This window comes from Cetorhinus maximus, chromosome 6, assembly GCF_964194155.1.
Source record: "Cetorhinus maximus chromosome 6, sCetMax3.hap1.1, whole genome shotgun sequence".
NCBI lineage: Eukaryota > Metazoa > Chordata > Chondrichthyes > Lamniformes > Cetorhinidae > Cetorhinus > Cetorhinus maximus.
In genome coordinates this window covers 144,491,995-144,517,785 of record NC_135884.1, presented here as the reverse complement: position 1 = coordinate 144,517,785, position 25,791 = coordinate 144,491,995, and the positions used below count along the sequence as shown (strand labels likewise).

At 44.1% G+C, this 25,791-nt stretch overlaps 2 protein-coding genes across 3 annotated transcripts in view; one reads left to right on the top strand and one right to left on the bottom strand.

Annotated features, from left to right (window-relative positions):
- LOC144682217 (transcription factor Maf-like) overlaps positions 1 to 14,707 on the top strand; it is a 362,912-nt gene extending 348,205 nt beyond the window's left edge. Inside the window, exons 2-3 of the mRNA XM_078544632.1 lie at positions 8,095 to 8,178; positions 14,460 to 14,707. Coding sequence (XP_078400758.1) covers positions 8,095 to 8,178; positions 14,460 to 14,490 — 115 coding nt within the window. The 3' untranslated portion in view covers positions 14,491 to 14,707. The remainder of the gene's footprint in view (positions 1 to 8,094; positions 8,179 to 14,459) is intronic.
- Positions 14,708 to 16,544: 1,837 nt separating this feature from the next.
- wwox (WW domain containing oxidoreductase) overlaps positions 16,545 to 25,791 on the bottom strand; it is a 968,269-nt gene continuing 959,022 nt past the window's right edge. For both annotated transcript variants that reach the window (XM_078544626.1, XM_078544631.1), the window contains one exon: positions 16,545 to 16,904. In XM_078544626.1, the coding sequence (XP_078400752.1) occupies positions 16,716 to 16,904 (189 nt within the window). In that variant the 3' untranslated portion in view covers positions 16,545 to 16,715. The remainder of the gene's footprint in view (positions 16,905 to 25,791) is intronic.

The window sequence follows — 25,791 nt, the reverse complement described above, 5'->3', positions numbered from 1 at the left end:
AAAAAATCAAAGTACAATAAAAATACATTCCATTGTAAAACAAAAACTCAGCATGAAAAATTCATCTGTGGCTTGCTCAGGAAGTTAAAGATAGTATTAGATAAAAGAAGAGGCTTATAAGGTTGTAAAGAATAATGGCAAGTCTGAGTATTGGGGGTGCTTTAGAAACCAGCAAAGGGCCATCAAAATGTTGATAAAAAGGGAAAAAGTAGAGTATGAGAGCAAACCAGCCAGGGATATAAAAAACAGATTTTAAGAGCGTTTACAAGTATATAAAAAGGAAGAGAGTAGCTAAAGTAAGTGTTGGTCCCTTAGAAGCAGAGACAAGAGAAATGATTGTGGGGGTTGAGGAATTCGCAGAGACATTGAACAAATATTTTGTGTCTGTCTTCAGAGTAGAAGACACAAGTTTTATACCAGAGTAGAAGGTAATCTTGGTGCTAAAAAGATGAAATTAAGGAAATTAATATCTTTAGAGAAAAAACTGGAGAACTAGAGGGACTAAAATCTGACAAATCTCTAGGACCTTATGGCCCATATCCTATGGTTCTAAAAGAGAAAGTGGATGCTCTGGTTATGATTTTCCAAAATTCCCTAGGCCAGAATTTTTAGCTCAGCGTGCGGGCGCGTGCCCGACATGCCCGAGTGTGAAACAAAGTGCGTTGACGTCAGCCGAGCGTGCCAATGTCAACGCGCACTCTCATGATATTTCGGTAGGCGGGCGCGTGATGAAGACAAAGGCGTGCCCGCCATTAATTAAGTGCCAGTTAAGGCCTTTTAGAAACCAATTGTCTCGGACTTTACATAATCCGTGCGATTTTCAGGCCATCACACAGGCTAAACAGGCAGGTGGGTAGCCCACAATTTCAGAAACCTCTTCCATGGGCGGGATAAGAGGGGTCAGTGGGCTTGTAAATGCGAGTAGTTTGTAGTTTAGGATATAACTTGCTGTTGGTTGCTTGTGTGAACAGGACATCTTCATTTCGCTTCAGAGCTGCATTGACAGAAATAAGAGGCTTCAGTTCAGGACACTGTGTTGTTTTCCAGGCCCCCAGAGGATTCATGCCACTTGGGGCCTTCCAGGTATTAGACAGCCTTCCCTTACCCTGGTAATGGGGGTTGTGGTCTCCGCTGGTGGCACCTCTTCTAAGGAGGAAGAGAGGGCCAAAGGGGGAGGATGCCAGGTGCCCCTATTCAGCCTCCAGGGGAGGGACCTGTGGGAGGAGAGGCGCAGGCAGAAGGGGCGCAGGGCCAACAGGAAGTCCAAGGCGGAAGGGGCCACAGAAGATGCCACTACCCTGCTGCCAGGGTTTACAAGCGGCGATGCAGCTACCTCAATATGTCCGAGGTGAATGCCAAAGGAGGCTCTGCCTCTCAAGGGAGTCAGTGACCTCCACTTGTCAGATGATTGAGCCCGGCATCAGCTTTGACTATGTGGGTGGACACCCCATGCCAGTGGCGCTGAAGGTCATGGTGACCCTGAACTTCTACGCCTCCGGTTCCTTCCAGGGCTCAGTGAGGGATCTCTGTGGAGTCTCCGAATCAGCAGTTGCGTCAAGCTGGTGACAGACGCTCTGTTCAGGCGTGCATTGACTTTCATTCACTACCGCACGGATGAGGCCAGCCAGGCAGAGCGAGCCAGAGGCTTTGCAGCAATTACTGGGTTCCCCCCGTGTCCAGGGTGCTATAGACTATACACATCCATCAAGGCGCCAACAGGTGACCCCAGTGACTTTGTCAACAGGAAGGGCTTCCACTCCATGAACGTGCAGATAGTGTGTGATCACAGGATGCTGATTCTACAAGTCTGTGCAAGGTACCCAGGCTGCTCCCATGACATCTACATCCTGAGACACTCCCAGGTGCCGAGACTCTTCAGTGCTCCAGCCCAACTGGATGGATGGCTGCTGGGTGACAAGGGCTAACCCCTCAGAAGGTGGCTCATGATGCCTCTCTGCCACCCAAGAATAAAGGCCGAGCAGCAGTACAACTGGAGTCACGCCTCCACAAGGGCGGTGGTAGAGAGGACCAACTCAAGATGCACTTCTGATACCTGGACGATTCAGGGTGCGCACTCCAGTACTCCCCAGATCGTGTGTCGCTGATAGTGGTTGCATGCTGCGCTCTCCACAATCTGGTGCTGGAAAAGGGGGATGTAGTGGAGGAAAAAGATCTTAATGCAGCTGCACAACCAACAGACGATGAGTCCAGTAGTGAGTCCGAGGACGAGCATGGTCAGGAGAATGCTGAGGGGATAGACACTGACCTCAGAAAACTCCAGGGAAGAAGGGACACCCGGGATGCTTTGATCCAACACTCCTTCAGCGAGGCTACTAAATAAGAGCCATTACCACATGCCAGGGCTACAGACTCCATACTCGATCCCTGACAGGATCAGTTCCTTGGTCAACAACATAAACTTTATTGAAATGGCACATAGTATAAGGAGAAACACGTCCATCCTAACGTCATGGCTTACCCTGCACCTGCAGAACAAATGAAGCATCCAGAGGCCAGTTGCACAAAAACACATTTAATTAACTGGTGCCTGGCAAACATTCTACAAATTAACATTGACGGGTGTTTTCCATCACACCAATAAACACTGAACGGAAAAATGGGGGAGACAAAGATCATCCGTGATCAGGCCATGTTGTGATTAAGGTGCTTTAAGTTTTCGCTTGCGGGTGCTGTGTCTAGGTGCTCCTCCCTTGCTGGCACCGGCATTGGAGACATCCTGCTCACTCTGCTGTCTTGTTGGCCTCATGACCTTGGCAGGAGTCCTCTGGCCTGTGGAGCCTGTGCTGGCCTCGCCTGGGAGGGAGCGGCCAGTGCCGCGGCTGGCATCTCCCCAGTCACTGCAGCCTCATCAGATGCCACAGTCACTGGCAGAGGGGCGGAGGAGCTGCTGCCATCATCCGGAGCACCCTGAGAGGAGCCCACAGAGACAACAAGCAGCTCTTGCGCTAACATGAGGTCACTCTGGACCTCCCTGCTTACCATTGATGGGCGGGCATCTAGCTGGGATACTGGGTGCCCAATCCTCCTCCCACACTGACACTGACCAGCTGAGGTCATTGCCAGTGTGAGGGCTTGCAGGTCCGAGCGCATCCCCAGGAACCCTGGGTCCCTGGAGGTGTTTCTCCATGAGAGTCATCAATCTCTCCATGGAGGAGGAATTGCACTTGGCCATGAGGGTCAATGCATTGCTCATGCTCTGCAAGGACTCCTCCATTACGGAGACCATGGCACACATTCCCTCATGTTTCTCTGCCAGATCCTCCTGCACACCCTGCTGGACTTCCAGCATCTGCTGCCTCATGGATGACTCCAGAGGCCCATCATCAGCCACTGACTGAACGTTTTCCTGGTTCCCAACAGTCCTCCGGCTGCCGGAGCCCTGGGCACTCTCTGCCTCCGCCTGCACCTCAAGCGAGTGTGAAGTGCCCTCACCAATGGAAATAGTAGCCAACGATCTAATGCCCACCGAGGTGCTGGTATCTGTGCTGGTGCCTGCTTCAGAGAGCGGGTGTGACACAGGTGCATTCTGATCAGTGTGGTCCTCAGGGGTCAGGGGTGGGCCTTCAGGCTCCTCATCCCGGTGGGCTGGTGGTGAACCTAAAAGGAAGAACAAGGACATGTCATTAGTTGAAGTCGTCACACTGTCGCTGTGCATGCCTGGCAGCCTCATGAGACAGAGATATGCATCAGGGTGCCCTCGTCTTTCCATTATCAATGGGGATTCCAGGTTTGAGGCTCACATCAATATAGAGACTACAGTGGAAAGGTTGCAATTACCGACATTCTCACTTCAGTGCACTGCACTCTTACCTCCCTGTGACACCCCAACCTCACCGTGGCCGCTTGACCAAGGTGCAAGGTGCCCCTCCAGCTCCAGGGCCTCCTGTTCATAACGAGTGAGGATTAGTAGGTGTGGGGGTCCCCTTTCTGCATTGTTATGGGATGTTTTCTCCTGAAAGGATAGAGAAGCATTGATCAGTCCACTCTGTACCTGCAGCGCCATTGCAGCCTGGCCAACCCCACCTGAGGAACACCTCGCAGGGCTCAGCCAATTTGTGACCTTGGAGCTGCAAGGCACTCAGTCCAAGCAGCCAGGGCTCACCCACTTGCCCAGATGCTGCCTCATTGACATTTACCACTCATACTCTAACACCTCGGAGGTCCACAGGGAGATGGGGAATTCTTAACTGTTCTGCAAAGTGACCCATGCCAATTCGGTACTCAACCTTCCCGGTCGCAGGAGATCGTTGAAGCGCTTCCGGCGCTGCACCCATATGCGCCTCAGCACATCGTGGCTGCTGACCCAGGATGGCACCTCCTCCCAGGTCTCTTTGGTGAGGTGGGAGGGCCTCCTCCTCCTGTCCCTCGTGACAAGGGTTTCTCTCCTCACTGCCACCTCCTCCAGGAGGGCAGTGAGGCACTCATCAGAGAAACCCCCCAACGAGCTGCCGTGTCCACCCACAATGCTCTCCCTCACGACTTCCACGTCTTTCAGTGGCAGCCATCCAAGAGTTGCTGAGGCCGCATTTAAATCGGCCACCTGGTCGCCATTGGACCTGGTTTGTGGACATTGAGCACCAGACCCTGCCCGTACTCCGCAGCTGTGTCTTACGCTGGGCTAAGGCAATTGGCCCACCCACGTAAAATCGCGGTGCGCTGCCGACCAGGGACAGCAGTCGACTTCCCGACCACCCCTGCCCGCCCGCCAAGAGCAAAATTCTGCCCCTCGATTCTGAAATGGTCCCAGCAGATTGGAAGTTAGCAAATGTAACACCACAATTCAAGAAAGGAGCGAGGAAAAAGAAGAAACTACAGGACATTAGCCTGACATCATTTGTCATGAAAGTGCTGGATTATATTCTAAGGAGGTCTTAACAATGCACTTAGAAAATCACGGTATGATCAGGCAAAGTGAATTCGGTTTTGGAAATTGCGTTTTTTGAGGGTGTGAAGGGAAATCAGTAGCCATATTAAACATGGATTTTTTTAAAAATTCATTCACAGGATGTGGGCTTTGCTGGCTGGGCCAGCATTTATCGTTATTAGTTGCCCTTGAGAAAATGGTCTAGAACCGCAGCAGTCCATGTGGTGTAGATACACCCACAATGCTGTTAGGAGGGGAGTTCCAGGATTTACAGAAGGCCCTTGGTCAGGTACCACACAAAAGATTAATAGGCTCATAGATTTGGGAGTAATACATTAGCATAGATAGAGGATTAGTTCATGGGCAGGAAGCAAAGAGTAGGCATAAATGGTGCATTTTCAAGTTGGCAGGCTGTGACTAGTGGAGTGCCGCAAGGATCAGTGCTGGGGCCTCGGCTATTTACAACCTATATTAATGACTCAGACAAAGAGACAGAGAGTAATGTGTTTAAGTTCGCTGACAATACAAAGCTAGGTGGGAATGTAAGTTGTGAGGAAGACACAGAGGGGCTGCAAAGAAATATAGACAGGTTAAGTGAACGATCAGCAAGATGGCAAATGGAGTATAATGTGGGAATGTGTGGGATTATTCATTTTGGCCATAAGAATAGAAAAGCAGGATATTTTTTAAAAGGGTGAAACTTGTAAATGTTGATGTTCAGAGAGACTTGGATGTGCACGTTCAGGAACTCAAAGTTAGCATGCAGGTACAGCAAGCAGTTAGGAAGGCAAATGGCATGTTGGCCTTTATCAGGATCAGAGTACAAGAACAAGGAAGTCTTGCTACAATTGTACAGGGATTTGATGAGACCACGTCTGGAATACTATGTGCAGTTTTGGTCTCCATATTTAAGGAAGGATATATTTGTGTTGGAGCTAGTACAGCAAAGGTTCATTAGATTGGTCCCTGGGATGAGGGGATTGTCCCACAAAGAGAGGCTGAGTAAATTGGGCTTGTACTTTCTCGAGTTTAGAAGAATGAGAGTGATCTCATTGAAACACACAAGGTTCTGAAGGGGCTTGACAGGGTAGACACCGAGAGATTGTTTCCACTGGCTGGGAAATCTAGAACACAGGCACAGTTTCAGGACAAGGGGTCGATCATTTAGGGTTGAGATGAGGAAAAATTTCTTCATTCCAAGGATTGTGAATCTTTGGAATTCTCTACGCCGGAGGTTTGTGGATGTGTAATTGTTATATTGAAGGCTGAGATAGGTGAATATGTGGTCTCTTAGGGTATCAAGCGATAAAGGGAGATGGTGGGAGTTTAAGTTCAAGGTCAGCCATGATTGTATTGAATGGTCAAGCAGGCTCAATAGGCCGTATGGTCTACTCCTGCTCCTATTTCAGGATCCTGTATCTCAGGATCTCGTAATTTTGTGCACAGCAGGATCCCACAGGTGGTGATAAGGTGAATTATCAGTTGATCTGGCAGGGTCAGGAGGAAGGGCAGAGCAGTGGGGCAATGTATTTTGCAGGGTGAGATTTTTTGTGTGTGTGTGTGTGTGTGTGTGCGTGTGTGTAAACCAGGGATGTGACAGGGTGAAATCAGGGGGACAAGTGGGGGTGGGGTGGTGATCTGCAAAGTCTGTCTCTTACCCAATTATGTTCCTGAAACATTGGGCCTGTCTGTCCCATCTGACCACTGCTGAATAACTGTTAATGCGGCAATGCTTTGAATCTCAGTAAAAATCCAGTCTTGCTCTTGCAGCTTTTGTAAAATATTGCTATGCCTTCAAATCCGGACTGCACATTTAATCAATCACTTCATCCCACACATTACACAGAGATCAGAATGGTTGGTATTTTACACTAGGATAAAAGATGGTTTAACTCCAAATTTATGGTTAGGGATTAATTCTTTTAAAAAAATTTATTGCATCTGTGTGTTGATTTCGCTGCCAAGACCAGCACCTCAGAGCCTGGCTGGGAGGTTGCTCACCCGACATCCCATAGTTATCTCCATGGCATTGAGTGTTTTGGAAGGGAATTGTTGTGAGCTGAGATGTGAATAAGAGCTCTTATAGCTTTCCCCTCACGCCTCACGGAGTTCAGCACTCAATGTCACAGCCCAAAATTTGTCCATCACTGATCTCTTTGGGTTAGGGGGAAGTCTTGAGTACAAATGTCAGACAACATAGGGACTTGAACCTAAAGATATTAATCAATGCATGGTGAAGCAGGTCACCCTCCCTTTGGACAGATGTAGCACCAATGATAAACATGACAACTTAGCTCAGGCTGATGTCTTCCCCATAATCTAACGCATACCAAGTGCCGTTCACTAATCACCCCTCTGCTCACTCACCTAAATTGGCCCCTGGTCTGGCAATGCTTCCGCATTGCTCATCATTGTTTTCAAATCGCTCATGGCCTTGCCCTTTCCCTATCATTGCAGCCACCTCCAGCCCTACAACCCTCCAAGATCATTGTGCTCCTCCAATTCAGGCCTCTAGCCCTTCCCAATTTCCAATGCCTCCCCGCTAGCAGCCATGCTTTCACCCTAAATTCTGGAATTTCCTTCCTAAACTTTTCTGCTGCTTCCCGTTCCTTTAAGACTGTTCTTAAAACCTACCTCTTAGGCCAAACATTTGGTGACCTGCCTTACGTAAGGTATTATTTTGTCAAATTTTCTTTGATAAAGCTCTTATGAAGCACCTTGGGACATTTTACTTCATTAAAGACGCTATACAAATGCAAGCTGCTGCTGTCACCTGGGGAAACATCTGAATGCGGAATCTGGATTTCCATTCTTGGCCTAATCTATGGTGCATTAGCTGTGCATTAGACTTGTATATTTTCTGGCGAGAGGCAAAATATTTTATGAACTCCGGGTCCAGTTTGTAGCTCTGTGTCATTTACTGAAGCATTTTTAACCGAGGACGAAAGTGCCTTTGACCCAAATGTGCAAAATAAAGGATGTAACATATATAAGATTCAGAAAATGGCAGCCCATTCCCTTTGGAGCAATCAGGAACTGCATGAGGTGAGAAACCACAAGAAAAAGAAAAGTAAACTTTGGAAAGCAGTGTCCTAAATTCTGAATTATTAACAATGTATGAAATGACAGTCACCTCACAGACTGTGACATAGGGTTTATATCTGTCCTAAACTATAAGAAGTACAACATTATCTTCTGCTTTTCACCAGGCTTAACACAGCAAATGATGTCAATGCAGCAGCAAAGAATGGACAATACAACCTGAAAGAGGCTAAACAAATGCTCAGTTACAGGTAAGGCCCAAACTTGTAATATTTCCTCCTTCAACTTGCTCTTCTGCTGTTTAAGCCTGCACATGAAGAATGCTCAGCTGGTTGAGGTAAGGGAGTGTTACTGGCATCATGCTGAGGATCATTCCTGCACATGCCTAAACGGCAACAGACTGCAGACAATTCAGCCATGTGGGTAATCACACTTCGTCCTGACCCTGTTTTACTAAAGTTCCACACAAACACTTTCATCAGGGGCCAGAGGGCAGTGGTCAGGGTGTGAACCTAGGCTTACCTGGTGGAATTTGCTCTGCACCCTTCCTTCCCTTCTAAAATATAGGAGACAGAACAAGTTCCTACTTTAAGCATTCCCTAAATCCCCATGGCAATGTAATTATTTTTATGTAATTTACTCAACTCTTTTGAAGCTTCCAAATTTCAATGTCATATCTATATAAGATATTCTCTGGTCACTGAAATGGTATTATTGATGCATCAGTGCCACTCGGTTATTCCACCGTGAAAGATATCCCTTCTAAACTCAACTCTGGTCTCACCCGGTCTCGATTTACCCTCTCAGCAGGGATTGTTATCGTGATTACGAGTGGAAACCATGGCTGACTTTCCCTTCCTTCACTCAAGGACACCAATACTAATATAGAATAGTGAAATGGTTACAGCAAAGAAGGGGGCCATTTGGACTGTGCTGGCTCTCTGCAAGAGCAATGCTGCTAGTCCCGCTCCCCCCACCCTCCCCCTTTCCCCATAGTCCTGCAAGTTTTTTTTTCACTTATAGCACTTATCCAATTCTCTTTTGAAAGCCACGATTGAATCTCCTCCATCATGCTCAGGCAGTGCATCTGAGATCCTAACTTCTCTCTGCGCTAAAATGCTTTTTTTGAGGGAGGTGGTGGCATAGTGGCATTGTCACTGGACTAGTAATCCAGAGACCCAGGGTAATGCTCTGGGGACCTGGGTTCAAATCCCACCACAGCAGATGGTGAAATTTGAATTTAATAAGAAATCTGGAATTAAAGGTCTAATGGTGACCATGAAACCATTGTCGATTGTTGTAAAAACCCATCTAGTTCACTAATGTCCTTTACTGAAGGAAATCTGCCAACCTTACCTGGTCTGGCTGACATGTGACTCCAGACCCACAGCAATGTGGTTGACTCTGAAATGGCCTAGCATGCCACACAGTTCTCAAGGGTAATTATGGATGGGCAACAAATGCTGGCCTAGCCAATGAACAAATTTTAATAATAGTGTCCAGGTCTTTTTTGTGTATTCTTAGACTCAAATTAGCAGGACTAGTCAGTGAATGGAGGTAGAGAGCCCCAATTCTGTATCCATTTCAGTGGCTCCAACTAGGAGTTTCACTGTTCAATTTCAACCATGCTGTAGGCTTTCAATTTGGCTTCCTCTATTATCTCTTGTTACCCTTTGACATGTTACTCAATTACCATCTACAACCCTATAATCTGCAAACACTCATTTGCGTTTAAACTTACAACCTATTTTGATAAATATCACTCTTAAAAATTAAATACTTCATACATTTAAATAGGTTTGCAACACACGCCACTTTTGTCTAATCATAAATCTCACTGCTAGTATTCCCCTGACATTAGAACATCGAGGTATATTTAGAGCAAAGCAGGATAAACAGAATCACAGCACATTCCTATATTCATTGCACTATATTTCTGCTTCAGAATTGCAAAAATAATTCCTTTACCGTAGCCTCCTGTGGCTTTGTATAATACAATAGCCCCTCGTTGGCTCTAATCAGTGTCATTTCGCTTTTAACTGTTAGCAATGGCTTTCCGTTTATTAGCATTTTATCAAAAATGTTTAAAGCTGGTTGAGTGAATACAGAGTTGGAATTCCATCATGGAATGCAGAGGACTTTTATTAACCAAACGGTAGACCCTGTGGTTATGGTATCACCTGTACCTCTCAATTAATTCCCAGCTTCATTCACCTTGCTTTGGAGGCAGGAAATAATGCTTGTATATTCCTTTGGTTTTTGTGCAATGCTCTTTACCTTCTCCAGAAGGCCGTGGTACAGCTCCATGGGCACTTTAGATCTTGTCCCTGTGGCTCACCCCTTTCATCCAGAATGCTGTTGACATCACAGTGTCGGCCAACGAGTTGGGGCAGGGTGGACCTCTGCCCAGCAGAACTCATGAGTAAACAGTGTATTTTTTAGCGAATAACAAAGTAAAGTCTATTTACAGAGTCCCTTTAAAAAGAGAGTCTGCGAACTGCACTGATAGGGGAAATTATCCAATTACCTCCATTCTGATCGGGAATGTACAATATACAGCCTAGAAAGTTAAGGGCGTGACAACTTGCCACAGTCTCCCTGAGCCGAGAAGTGGGTATAAAAATCAGCCAGGATTTCCACTCCTGATCAATATCCACTGACCTCTGCTGGAAAGTGCATGGAAACTGAGAATAAGATCAGGCTGCCCAACTCTCACTGCCCAGGCACATGTATGAAGAGAAAAGCAAAAAACTGCGGATGCTGGAAATCCAAAACAAAAATAAAAATGCCTGGAAAAACTCAGCAGGTCTGGCAGCATCTGCGGAGAGGAACACAGTTAACGTTTCGAGTCCGTATGACTCTTCAACAGAACTAAGGAAAAATAGAAAAGAGGTGAAATATAAGCTAGTTTAAGGGGGTCTGAGACAGGTAGAGCTGGATAGAGGGCCAATGATAGGTGGAGATAGCCAAAAGATGTCATAGACAAAAGGACAAAGAGGGACCGGACCTCTTTTTCCTTTTGTCTATGACATCTTTTGGCTATCTCCACCTATCACTGGCCCTCTATCCAGCTCTACGCTCCCCCCCACCACTTAAACCAGATTATATTTCACCTCATTTCTATTTTTCCTTAGTTCTGTTGAAGAGTCATACGGACTCGAAACGTTAACTGTGTCCCTCTCTGCAGATGCTGCCAGACCTGCTGAGTTTTTCCAGGTATTTTTATTTTTGTTTTACATGTATGAAGGTGACTGCCAGATACTGAGGGAAAGTCTAACAGCCTAACTCGCGGTTCTAGTCCAAATCTGCTAACTCAGCAAAGGCCTGGAATTAACAACTAATCTGTTTGAAGGGTTAACTGCCACTAGCTGGATAACAGGCTTAATGCCTGTGTTGTCTTCTTTGTTTTTTTTTTTGCTGCTGAAATGCTTTTCATCTGACCATAGTTAATGGTTAGCAACAGTTTCTAAAGGGGTGTTTGCTGGATGTAAACCTGCTAAAAATCCATCTTACCAGGCTCTGCCACCATTCACTCCTTCACAGACAGATGGGTGATAGTCACAACAGGTTTATATGTTGCACACCATTAGCTATCCTCCTTCAATATTCAGCAAATAGTAGCAAGATTCTCTATCACTTAGGCATCCATAACATCCCGACAGGTTTACAACTGCTCTGCTCTAAGAGAACACATTTCCCTGTCTCCAGTTTGCAGCTGATACAGGCTTTCAGCTAGAATTTAAAAATTATTCCACGCAATGAATGTCAGGCTGAAGCCACACAGCAGATTTTTTTTTTAACATTTCTAACTTGACTATCCAAATGAAGTAACTGCAGGATTGGGAAAATCTCAGCTGCTAAAATGTTCTTCTCCCCTTAAGAGGCAAATAGCAAAAATGCATTTAAGGGGAAGCTCGGTAAGTACACAGAAAGAAAGGAATAGAGGAAGAATATACCGGCAGGGTGAGGTGAATTAGCAAGGGAGAGGGCTCATAATGGAGAATGATGCTGGTATGGACTAGTTGAACCATATGATCTGTTTCTGTGTCGTATATTCTATTTAATTCCATTTGCTCCATGCCCCAACAAAAAAACTTAACATAATGACTGGGGTTTGCAGCTTCCTCTTTCTCATACTGCCGACTTCCTCTCTGTTCAGTTTAACAGATTGAAAAATTACAGGTTGGTGAGATCAGAAGGCGGAAAGACTCTGTGCCTTTTAGCCAATGCACTGTGGGGGATGACGGTTGGTGGTATTGGGGTGGGGAAAGCCATGCTGTTGTAGAATATTGGCAGCCCCCGCAATCTGGTTCCTTAGCCACCAGCAGGTTACCCGATGAGGACCAGGCCAGTCATTCCCTGGCTCTCTCGTTCACCTCCAAGTTTCTGGATTGAGAATAGCATTGGATGAAGTTCTAGGAGTAGGCCACCCACGAACACCAGGATAATGTGAGTCACTTGTACAGAAACGTCACTGATACGCAACAACCACAATCTGTTATTTTAATGGAAGATTTCAAACATTCAGACTAAGAGCATTTGGCATGTTCTTGCCAGAGGGAGCTCCTCATAGTTATTGCTATCTGAATTTTGGCATTCAGACTGAGATGCTATTTTGAGGATCACCATGATTTCTGACTCGTGGATTTCTGTTCTCTCAGGGTACATTCTGTTCTGTGGATCTTTACATTTCACTAGGGATGAAGGGGAGGGTCAGGAATTGATAGCATGGCCTGGTTCCATCTGGGCCCAGCCACGTACTTCCCCTCAAAGACTGGAGGTGCATGTTGACATTCATAGGGTTAAAAAGGCATTTTCACACAGTTCATTGATTTGGCACGGCCACTGCGAATAATGGCAGAGAAACACCCGCTGAGTGAGTTAAGAGCTGCTTTCTCCAGCAGTGCGAAGTGTGGTTAAATCTCCCTCATCTCAGCTCTGACATTTTATTTATCTTCAGTAAAGAGACACTGCTATGGCAGCTGAAACCTCACTAATAGCCTCAAACATACAGTGGGATTTGTTCACATCTGACATTTAATCTGTTGCAGATGCCTTCATCAACTCCTACAGTCAAACGTTTGGATCCAAAATAAGAAGAGAAAAAAAACATATTTATAGGTTTTTGGGGGCTGGTGGTGGGGGGGTGGGGAAAGGGTAGACTATTCACACACACACTTCATAAAACACTTCGGAATTACCAGTAAATTTAATTCTTACAGGCGTCATTAGAAACTTGCGATAAAAATTTCTAACATTATTCTTTTCCAATCGTCCCTTTTCTAGATACACATATTTGTAATATTATTGATGGCCCAAGTCAGGTACAGTTGGTTTGTTTGGGAAATTGAGCTGAATTCACACGCCTGTGCATGCAATTAAAACATTGTTGAGGCCAATAACCAAGTCCATTGCTGTTAATTTGGCTTTCCCCCCATCTCCCTCCCTGATGACACTGTAAGCACTGTAAGACTATAAGACTGTAAGCACATAAGACTATAAAAGAGAAAATCAAAAAAGGAAATCAGCAGACTTTTTTAAAAAAGGGCTTCAATCATAATTCCTTGTGAACATTTTGATATTTTTTAATAAAGGAACTAGGGCTGAAACTCACACTTATAACATTAAACAATTTTACAACAATATTACTGTTATTGCCTGGAATCCCTGATATCACCTGAATATTCTCCTAAATAGCATGTGTCTGATGGCAAAGCATATTTGCAAATTTACCACAAAGCCTTTCCGGGCTTTGGATACCTGGAGTAAAATACTAAATTTAGCAACTTGGTCAATTCTAGTCATTATGTCTTAGTTCTAAAATTCTCAGCTGACTTTTCAAATCCCTTCATGGCCCCATTCCTCCCGCACCCAGCCCCTATCTCTGTAACCTCACTGAAGGCTTTTCTGCTGCTGACACCCTCATCCATGCCTTTTTTTACCTTTAAATTTGACTATTCCAATTCACTCCTGGACAGATACCCAGCTCCCCAAAACATGAGCTTATCCAAAACTTTGCTGCCCATCCCCTAGTACGGACCAAGTCCCATTCGCTTATCACCCCTGTGTTTGTTGATCTATATTGGCTCCCTGTCTGGCAACACTTCGATCTTAAAATTCGCATCTCGTTTCCAAAACCCTCTGCGGCCTTGCTTTCCGTAGCTCTGTCATTTCCTCCAGCCCTACAACCCTCCGAGATTTTGGTGCTCCTCTTATTCTGACCTCTTGCACTGCCCCAACTTTCCCTCCCTCATCCCCTCCTTTGGGACACTCTTTAAACCTGATCTCTTTGACCAACGTTTTTGGTCACTTGTCCTAATATCTCCTTACATGGATTGGTGTCAAATGCTGTTTGATAATTGCTCTTGTGAAGCAACTTGTGACATTTCACTATGCCAAAGGTGCTATATAAATGCTGCGTTGTTGTTGTAGCACAGTGACTATTGCTTTAAGGGCCAAGAAAAGCAAAGGAAAGGGTCTTCTCGGGACTGTTGATCTGCATTTTCACCTTTCACTGTTTTTTTCTCTGCAGAAAACATGATGCTGGAATGCTGATTGCTTAGATCGAAACTTTCCCTGCGGCTTAGTGACCGCCATAAAGCACAAAACCTCAGAGAGAAAAAAAAAATTACGCAAACGAGAAAGCCGACCATCACAGCTGCGTTCTCAAGACTCCTTTGGCTAGTTTATAGTTTCTTCCTCCTCTTCCACCTTCGGTTCTTTTTTTAAGCAGAGGACAGCAATGAACAAACGAAGACAACTATTCGTTCAGGTCTCTCTCGCACAGACACACACACATATATAAATTTATATATATATATATTATATATATAATACGTACGCATGATGTTTGAATAAAAGGTGACAGTATTTAACAAAAAAAACCCACAAAAATGACAAGATGCTGGCATTACTTTTAAAAAAGAAAAACTGAGCAAAGAAAAACTTTTTTAAAAAAAACTGTGCATCGGCGAACAGTCTTAATCTGCGAATGAAGACCTTGCTGAGACAATTACTGGCCCTTCCCGATCTCAATCCACAGTCGCTGATGGCACCCTATGTACATACTTAGGCTTCTTTGATATATTCACATATCTCAACAGTGCTTCCGATTCTCACAGTAATTGTGATTGACGTTAGATTACGGGTAGTCACAAAGGGAGATTCTGAGACCACTCCATGGGTCTATTGGATTCCAAATGGGCTGAGATGTACAAGACCTGGTTCAGCCTGCCTGACTTTGCATTACCAGTGCATCACATCAGAGATGACTGCAGATTTTAACAGGAATTGTGTTTTTGTTTTTATTTTATTTTAATCCCAACAAAAGGAAGATTGTTGAAAATCTATGCTCTGTTGGCAACAGTGAGCGTTTGCTGGGGGTTTTGGTGCGCTGGTTGTTTGTTCTGGGCATTAGGCTCTCTCTCTCTCAAGGACACCCTAGCACATTAAAACCCATCACCACCTCGTTCACTAGCATCATGTTTTATAATGTATCCCTTTTCCAACCGCTGCAAAGGACTGTATTTTAGCATTAACAAGGCTGAACCCCACCCACTTAGTCTTCTTTCAGCCAACCACAAAGATCAAAGCACATTGAGTGAATTTATTCATGATCATACTGTGGAATAAGAACAGAAAACGCTGGAAATGCTCAGAAGAATTAATGCAGGATTATAATAATTCTGATGAAAAGTCATCAGCTTGAAAGGTTAACTCTGTTTCTCTCTGCACAGATGTTGCCCGACATGCTGAGCGTTTCCAGTACATTCTGTTTTTATTTCAGGTTTTGTTTAAGTCACGATGTGGAAGTTTGATGGCATCTGCACTTGGTGAATTTGAGGCTCAGATTAGGCAGAATTGGTTGAATAATTTCAAAAAATGTGCGGTTAAAGGTGGGGGAGGGTTGAAAGGGCTCCAAGTGGAAAGGTCCACAGGTTCGATTACTCGGGTGTCCCCGTGACTCAAATTCATCTGCAACTATTTGGAGCTGTTGTTTTTCCCCTTTAGTTCTAAGTTGGGCCTGAAGCGCCGCTTCGCGCAGTAATGTTGGGAAGGGTGGGGATAATTAGGGAGAGAGAGAGTAAAACAACTAAACACAGTTCACCCCGTTGTCATTGCGTCTCTGGCTGGCCCATTATAGAGCAGCATGGACTCATGGCCATTTGGCCACGCAGAGATCAGTGGCCCATATTGTCCAGTCCTTCCAGATGAGATGGGGTTGGGGGGCTGGTGGCAGGAGGTGCTGCAAACTTAAGTGAATGACTCACATGGAGCAATAAAGAGGGGGAACAAAAGGATAACTTTTTTCTAATAAGGTACATTTAAAAAAATTGAATTTAAAAACTACTTGCAACACAATCTCAGTAGTCAAAGATTAAGGGATTGCCTCCATGATAATTAATCCTTTGTGGAGTAACCAATAACAGCTTGCACATACTTATTGTACATTGAGGATGTTAGTTTCTATTGCCACGCTAAGTATTACAAATAATTCTTCATCAGTGATGATCACTGATAATGAGATTGTTTAGCAGGGTGTACAAATTACTAATTACACTCTCTTAGCGAGAAAAACCTGATCTATTCCTCAAACAGTGCAGACGGAATTCAGCAGAGGCTTCAAAGGGTTAAGCTTTATTTGAGATGTACTCAATCTCCCAAGTTGATAACATTGGCAAAGAACCAGAGACAGAGAGAGAGATAGAGAAAAAGATGGAACGAGTGAGGATGGCAGTTTCCTGGTGCAAGGTTCCTTGCATCTCGTCTTCTGAAGCCGGGCTGCATGCTACGCAGATTGGCTGCCAGCTCGCTCTTGGATTAGCCTCTCGCTCAGCTCCCACAAGGCAGAGGCCGATGCTTCATCCTGGGCTTCCTGCGACGGCAGGCACCGACAGCAGTTGTTGAAGTACATCCCTCCCAGGCCCTCCAGCTCTGGGGCAACGCTACAGTATATGGTGGTGGCAGCTCCCTGTTGCTGGAACAAAACATAAAAGGAAAGATAAATTTTCAGTACAATAATAATAACAATAATTAACACTAAAATACATTGAACAGGGAGAAACTATAGTATCTCCGTCGTTATAATGTGGCAGGTACTTTGATGTTGAATTTATTCTGACAGCACTGATGTTTTAAAAATCCCTGCCAAAAAAAAATCAGCTAGTACACTCTAATTAAGCACAAACCTACAAAGCGCAAGCATAGTGACATGTGCCAAATCTATCCATTCTGCTTTCATCAGGCTGATTTAATTGTGTAAAAGTCTGTCAACGATTCCTGCCAAAGTTCCCAGCTACAAGGTACATGAAACCCTTGAGTGACTGAGCATTACTGCAGCAATTATATACAGAATGGGTTCCAGCCTCCCCACACCTTCCCACTGAACAAGACACTAGGTAAGTCACGCAACTATGGATCTATCTACCTCGTGTTAGCCTTCCCATTCCATTAAGCTCAGTTTAGTAATTGCCAGTGCTGAGTGCTATAACTCACTTGGTGCTTTCTTCCTGAAATGAATTGGAACTTGCACGTAGTAGGCTTTTGATCCACAGGTAGGCTTTTGTGGACAAAAGACATATTGCAGCTTTAAAAACTGATGCAATGCAGTCTCTAAGGGGTACACACAGGTCAATTTCTTTCTGTGCCACCTTTAGGCACGGTTTAAGAAGTGTGTGGTTCCAGATGGGCAGAAGGCAACACTATTCATTTTACAGCCTGCAGCTGGAGAGAGAGAGAGAAGGTGGATAAGAGTTCTTGGGTGGGGGTTGTGGGGGAATATCCGCTTTTTGTGCTTGGGCATACAGTATTGCCTAAGCGGAGCCAGGGGGAAAATTATGCGGGAAGGATCACATGCTTATGACAAAGCCTACCCAGTTTTGTATCCAATTAAACTAATAGATAGAAAACGGAGCACATAGTGTTATACACCCCACTCAATTTCACTCTATGGCTCCCACCAGGCGAGTAACAGCTAGTGCAGTAAAAGAATATCTGCTTCCTGGCATTTACTTAGCTGATGGTGAAAAGTTGTTGAAGCTTCAGTAACCTTAAGAGCTAAGACCTCTGTAATGTCAAACATCAAATTGAATATTTAACAAAAAACAGGATTATTATGTAAAAAGCAAGTGTCTGGTTCAAGCTTTAACCGTAGATAATGTTCTTAAAAACACTGGTGAGATGACAGTGTTGGTACCCAAAAGGTGGGCATTAGTGTTCCCCAGCATCACAGCTGCTTCTTGTTCTACTTCCTAGTCCAAAAAGAAGAATCTGTCGCCCATGCTAACCGCCACAGAGAGTGATCAAAGTGCAAAGTTCAAACAAACAAAATAAGAACATAAAAAACATAAAGAAATAGGAATGGGGGTAGACCACTCAGCCGTTTGAGCCTGCACCTCCATTCAATACGATCATGGCTGATCTCTATACGTTTGAAAAGACTTCATAACCTGGTGGGGTGTGCTGAGACTTCACAGGATCTATGAAACTCTCCCAGAGTGGCATTGCACAACCCAACAGCACCTGGTCTCGAAAGTCAGTATGTGGGTCAATATCTTTTTAACGCGGTGCTATTCACTGCACAGTTTCAAAGGAAACCTATTGCTAAGCCATTATTGGTTGTGATTGAAGCTACAACTGGGACTTCACCCCTTATCCAGGAAAGGGATAAACTCCCAGGGCATCGGGAATAACTCCAATTGCGATTCCAAGCGGCATTTGTTGTCAGCTGCCAAACCAGGTCTAAGTCAACCAGGGGCATCTTCTGGCATGACCCAGGCTTAGTACTGCAGTTTATGAGGGCAAATTTCTGCATGCTGCTATTGGGGAAGGGACGTGGCATCAGAAATGCTGAGTGGATGACATATTTGAATAATAGGGGGGAGGAGCACACAGTGGGCGAACCAGGATGGAGATATATCTTGTAGTCCCTCAACTGGAATCTTTGAACTAACATAAAATTGAGAAACTATTTGGGGAATCTATTCTTGCATGATCCATGTACTGAAACACAGTATATCTTAGACAGACAGATAATGATCGTGACTTGCCATGTCCTTAGCATGTTCCGTACATGTTTTTTTTTGCCTACAAGCCACTGCTATTATCTATGCAAATGTCACAATTTGAGTGTCATCTATTGAATCAAGCTCAGTGAATTTGCTTTCTTCACTTCCAAAATTTCACTGAAATCTTGTAACCACAAAACCCTGCTCATTATTTGTTCCTTGGCCCCAGTAGCGCTCAAAGGTCAGTGAATTGACACAAGAACTTGTGCAAGTTTCACCTCCAATCAGACAAGTGCCGCCACAGGAAAACTCACTGGGGCCAAACTGTTTTGCACCATGGCAGCACAGCTCATAGCCAACTTGGTACCAATTTGTTTTCAGCCAAGGGTCTGTCAGCACAAACACAAGCAGACCCAAGAGGGGAAGAATTAATTGCTCATCCAACTGAAAAATAATCTATTCTGTGAGAATTATGGGGCAAGAGACTAAAATTTCTCCTTGGGTCCCAGGGCCATGTGATCCCTTGGTTAATAACCTCACTGAGTCAACCTCATATACCATAGAGCTGGAATTATTTTTAATATTTCTATATTATACAAAATAGATTGCATATAAGATAGTCACGACTACAGTAGTTTCAACACGAAAGGAAAGAGCACATTCTGATGAAGTATTCCCTTAATTACAGCTACTCAATTACTTAATTCCAGGGTCAGTCCATCCACTTAGTTCTGGTGGTCCAGTGGTAGGTTTCCTATACTGATGTTATCTCAGACAATGATGCAATGACTTAACGGGTAAATGAAACACATATGTTATCCTTTATGCTATTCCATAACAGTCTAAATTACCAGTTGTGGTGGAAAATATAAACATATGAAATGATGGGCAAGGAAAGACCAGCTGGTCCATCAAATCGATCCTTCACCAGAGCACCATAACTAAACACTACATCTGTCTGTCCCTCCCCAAATCCTAGCCAGCCCCACAGCCATGTAATCTCGTGGGAGAGGCAAAAAAGGGGAATAAAGTGAAGGAAAGCTTTATATCTTGAGCAAGTGGGGTGTTTTGTTTTAGCTATGAGCCTAAAATGTTCTTCCAAAATCTCCATGCAGTGACTCTCCTGGAAAGTGTGTGTGTGTGTATTTTGTGTGAGGGGTAGATTTTCGAGTTGGTTGTGATTATAATTGTATGGCTTGCAGACACCCACCATCTAGGTTCATACATGAAGAATGGCCAAGTTGGGTGAGATACTGTTGGCATTAATGGAACCGCATCCCAGCAGGAGTCACTGTCTTCAGGCAAGGAGGAGAGAAACCCAAAAGAGAAAGAAGAAAATATTATCTAATAAAATCATCTTTTAGGTTGAGCCGGACTAAAATTAAGGCTTTGGGTTCAAGCCGATGCCACTTTATTGACATCCTCCATTACAGTAATGATCTATTGGTATGTGACTCAATGCTGAACTAGAATCTAGCCAGACATGACAGCAAAGTTTTACAAAACTGTTTTTTACCTCTAACAAGTGTTTAAAAAAAATCGTAATAGTTTTGCCTTGCCTATCTGGAGGTATTTATTAAACGTGTATGGGATTCATCTGATATCATGTATTGTGTATGAAGGCATAGGTTTGGGGAGGTTGCCTACTGAATTAGTAAATGCACCAATGTCTGGCACAGGCACAATGGGCCAAATGGTTTTCTTCTCTGCTGCATGACTCAATTATAATGACAATCTTGCCTTGACTTCCCTAGCATTGCGGAAACATGCTTTCCTAGCTGTTGAACCTGTGGTTTTCCACCAAGGGCTTTTCAAGAATAGATGCTGCTCTTTAAAAGGCTTGCTGCTGCCATAGTAAAGTGCCCCGAGAGTCACTGTACACAGAGGCATGCAGAAAAATGCCATGATATCATTATATCACCGATCACAACCCATCAATTATTTTATTATAGTTTATCGAAAATAAGATTGATCAGCAGAATATACAATGAAAGGATTTGCATAAAACAGACTCAACCCCAAATTGCTGAAAATAAGCTGAAGGGAAAAGAACTTGCAGGACTACAGGTAGAGGGCTGTGGAGTGGGACTAGCTAAATTGCTCTTGTAGAGAGCCAGCATGGGCTCGATGGGCCAATTTTTTTTCTTCTTTCATGGGATGCGGCAAGGCCCAGCATTTGTTGCCCATCCCTAATTACCCTTGAACCGAGTGGCATGCTAGGCCATTTCCGACAGCAGTTAAGTGTCAACCACATTATTGTGGGTCTGGACTCACAAGGATGGCAGATTTCCTTCCCGAAAGGGCATTATTGAACCAGATGGGTTTTTATAACAATCGATGATAGTTGTCGCGGTTACCATTAGTGATACTAGCTTTCAGTTCCAGATTTATTGGCGAATTGAATTTAAATTCCACCAGCTGCCGTGGTGAGATTTGAACCCATGCCCCCAGAGCATTAGTTTGAGCCTCTGGGTTTCTAGTCCAGTGGCATTGCCACTATGCCACTGCCTCCCCCTTGGGCCTCTTTCAGTGCTGTAATCATTCTATGATTCTAAAGGAACAAGCTTGACTGCATGATATTGCTTTATCAACCTAATAAATCGATAATCCTCAGCCTTGTTCATAAAAGGTTAGCTGAGAACTATATACATTTAAAAGGAGCAGTTTGGGTATAGCCTAAGACTCCGGGAACAGCCTTGCTGAAAGTGGTGCCAAGGTTAACTTCCGGGTGGAGCTTTTGCTGCTGTTGCTGCAGACGCCTGTTTGATTTGTGTGTATTGAAACTATAATAGTCAAAGGGAAAAAAAAACTGGCCAAAGCAATGAACAAGACAATGTTACTGTGCATTGCTCCACATTAAAACACAGAAATCTGGGCCAGAAGACCTCTTACAATCCGATTAATATTCCTCTGGAGCCAGTGGTTTTTGATTGTAAGGCATCCTCTTTCTGATTTTTGAATGCTTTTTGTCAGCCTGACTAGGAGTAAATGGTGCATGAACACTCTTGTTAGTTCAGTCGGAAATACAGGGAATGTGGCCAGGTTTGTCTTCTCTTGTTCTTTTGAAGAGGATATGGCTTCATATCCAAGTCAAGAAGAAAAATACATAAACCAAAACCAGATATTTGCTGCTTTTAATAAGAATTCCCGCCCTCCAACCAGGGGCTGCATGTCGTTAAGGTGGATTCCAGAAGTCCTTCCTGAGTCCACGCTTAAACTGCATTGCTTCAAATTCCACTGGATGTGAAATCCAGGTACGTTTCCACACTAATTTGAACTCATGATACACATTTTCCATGGATTTATTGTGGGTTTGATACTGTAGAGTGATTTGCCAATGGATTCACTCTGAATAACTGAAATATCTATTAAATTAGAGCATTGGCACTCCAACTCTGCATTACAAAGAAATGTTTTCAATAGAAAAATCATAAGCCTGGAAAGGAACGTTCGTCTTGTTACAGCTGGTTACATTTTGAAGAACCTTTGTTTGTTTTAAAAAAAATAAGTTCCTGAAAGACTATGGCAGATGGTTCAAAATGCATCTGGATCCTGACAGACACAGAACACTGAATTAATTGTGAGGAAATGTTATCGGTGCACCAGACTTGCAGACATTATACATCTCAATAGGTGGGACTGGGAGTTCACTCTTCACTGGAACTCTATGCTTGAAAGAGAAATATGCTCAGGAGCAGGTACATATTATCTTGACTGCATTTCACGAGCTTGTTTTCCCCACAGTGATTCCCATTTGACTGCAGCAGTAACTACTCTGTCAGGGGTCAAACATCTGTAAGTTGTTGTAAAGGCAGTTTGCAAATTAAAATGATAGATATACTGAATAGAGAAACTTCTTTGAAGCCCTGCACCATCCTTAATCAAGTCTCGATGCCATTTTCAATCCTCCCAAACATTTGCAAGCTGTCAAGGCAGGCCGCACCATCAATCTTTTTAGTGTATGTGAAATTACCTCGAAATCTGGTTTTGGATTAACTAAAGAGTGTCTGCACAATGAGGGTTCATCACTCTCTTTCACAAGTCGTTTGTCAGGCTCTGATTATAGCCCAGAGCCACAGGGGTAGAACAGTAATGGATTTAAACTGCTAGTGTTTTACGTTTATTTGCCATTCTCCCGCTCTCAAGCTCATTTGGTCTACAATCAGGCTTTTAAAAGAGCGGTGCAATCGTGGTGAAGGGTCGGCCTTGACTATTTGGAATGGTTCCTATGTTGTCCAACTTTCTCCCCATCCGCTCCTCTCTGGAAGTCATTCTGGGGTACGGTGCGTCAATGTGGCAAACTATATAACCTCCCGCCAGCTGTTGTTCTTCAACTGTGACAATTGGCCGAGGGGCTAGAATGGACAAGTCACAGTCCCATACGGTGATTCTGTACACTTTCCAACAGGGAGCTGCTGTATGGTGACCAGCCATTGGGAACCCTGGTCAAATGCTCTCCTCCCTCATGCCCCAGGTGTGCTGGTGCTGTTAGCTCTGTCCTTCTATTAGCCTGGCCAAGATCAGCAAACTAACCACAGATAGGAAATTGGAAGTTGGGGCGTCCAAAAGTGCATGAATCTGGTCAGCTTATTCATTTCCGGTCTTCATTTCAGCAACCAAATTAAAAGTATTTAAAGCACATTGAATAAAATGAGAACAATAAAAATGTTCCATTGGATGAGCTTAGGGTAACAGGACTTTCAAAGAGCATTGAACCCAAGTTTGCTTCTAGAATTTTTCTGAAAATTTCCCTGGAGACATTGGTGCCTCTGTAAAAGGGACCAAGCAAAATATTAGTTCAACACAAAAAACTAATGCAGAATTAAAGGAGATTGTTCCTTTAAAACCTGCCCCTCAGCTTCCAAAAATCAGAGTAAAATGTAAAAGCCCTCCAATGCCAGTTTCCAAATTTCTCGGCTATTTCTAGAACAATTGGCATCCATCAGATACCATCTGCAGTGCAAATGTGGAAGCTGGCATAGCAAGATAATCAAGCCAGGCTGTTTTCCACCACTGCTCTCCAGTTTGTAAGCCAGCAAACAAGCAACTTGCACGGCCGTATTAACATGGCCCATACCATCTCACTGGCAAAATAATTAGCAGTTGGAATATGAGAAGAGGTGGAGCAAAATTAAATTTATAATCATATTCTCACTATCGGCTGAGTGCCATTTTATACATCATTAGCAAATGTTCAAAACCTTAGAACATGTTAATTATTATTTGAAGGCAGCTTGAATCAGTGTTTGCTTTTGGTCCACACACACTCCAGCCTTATGCCCCATTTTTATTAAAGGGGTTCTGTCACCATTTAGTGGTGTTTAACATCTGGCTAAATTCCTCAAACAATCAGAAAATTACCTTATATATAAAAAACTCAGTTAAATTTGTAGCATATTGATCACTGATCATATTCTTGCAGTTTGGAGTTTGTCTACTATAGCCCTTTTATAATCTTTTATTCCCCTGTTTTTAAAACTTGCAGTGAGCATGGTCAATATGATAAGAGTTGCCACACAAACCTCGGCTTGCTAAACACTCTTGCTGGATGATAGTGTCGCTTGAAATTAGCTCAGTGAACCTATCTGGAGAGCAGCTGAGACGTACAGAGCAGGGAGGCCCCATGTTTGATTGGCAGTCTGTGCTGAGTTAGCTGATCTGAGACAAGACGATGAAAGACACTGGGATTGGTCTCGGTGTCGAGTGTGTGGATGTCCAAATTCACTTAGGATCAGGTTTGACCACGATGCTCTCATGGATGAATAGCCTGAACTTGCTCACAAGGCTCGAGCCTAAACAATGGCCTCTTGGGTGATGTACTAGGTGGGGAGGGGGAGGTGCATGGCACCTGTGAAATGCTAACCCTGTGCGGAGTTAATTGGAGGGGTGGGTAAAAATCAACGGCAGTGAGTTGCTGAGGAAAAATTTCCCAAAAGTTGCATACAATTTCCTAAAGAGTTAAATGGATGTGTGGAGCAAGTCCATTAATTTGTCTAAGATTGTGTTTTCTCCCTTCCCAGTCAAATTCAGAGAGAAAGCAGCAAGCTTCAAGAAGCTTCCTTCTACCAGTAGATCCACAGCCATTAGTCATTGCCATTGTTTGATTGGTTGATAGGATTTATTCCTTTAACAGGGCAAAGCAGACAATGTCAGGGTTTTTTTTGGAGTGTGGGTTTGCAGGGGGAAGGTAGCAGAACTGTCAGAAGACACTCTACTTACTTGGTAGTTGGGAATTCCTTCCCTGCCTCCCACCAACCCCAAAACTTTGAGTGTAGCTACCTTTAGAAAGTCAACCAGGAACGACATGGCTGTGGTTTCTGGAGATAACCAAGTGTTGAATCATGCTGCTGTGTCAACCTTAGAAATAGAGACCTACCTGGACACTGCACTTTAGGAAGGATGTGAAGACTTTAGAGAGCATGAGGAAAAGATTTATAAGAATGATTCTAGGGATGAGGAACTTCAGTTACATGGATAGATTGGAGAAGATGGTGTTGTTCTCCTTATTGAAGATTGAGAGGAGATTTGATAGGAGTGTCTAGGATCATAAGGTGTCCAGGCAATGTTGTTAGGGTGAAACCATTTCCATTGGTGGAAAGGTTGAGAACCAAAGGACACTGATTAACACAAATCAACAGTGACATGAGGAAAAACCTTCTACATAACAAACGACAAGCGCTTCGGAGCTGGATTCACTACCTGAGCGTGTGTTCGAGGCAGATTCAATTGTGGCTTTCGAAAAGAAACTGGACAAGCACCTGAAGAGAAAAATTTGCAGGAACACAGGGAAAGGGCAGGGGAGTGGGACTAGCTGAATTGCTCTTGCTTAGAGCTGGCATTGCCAAGATGGGCTGAATG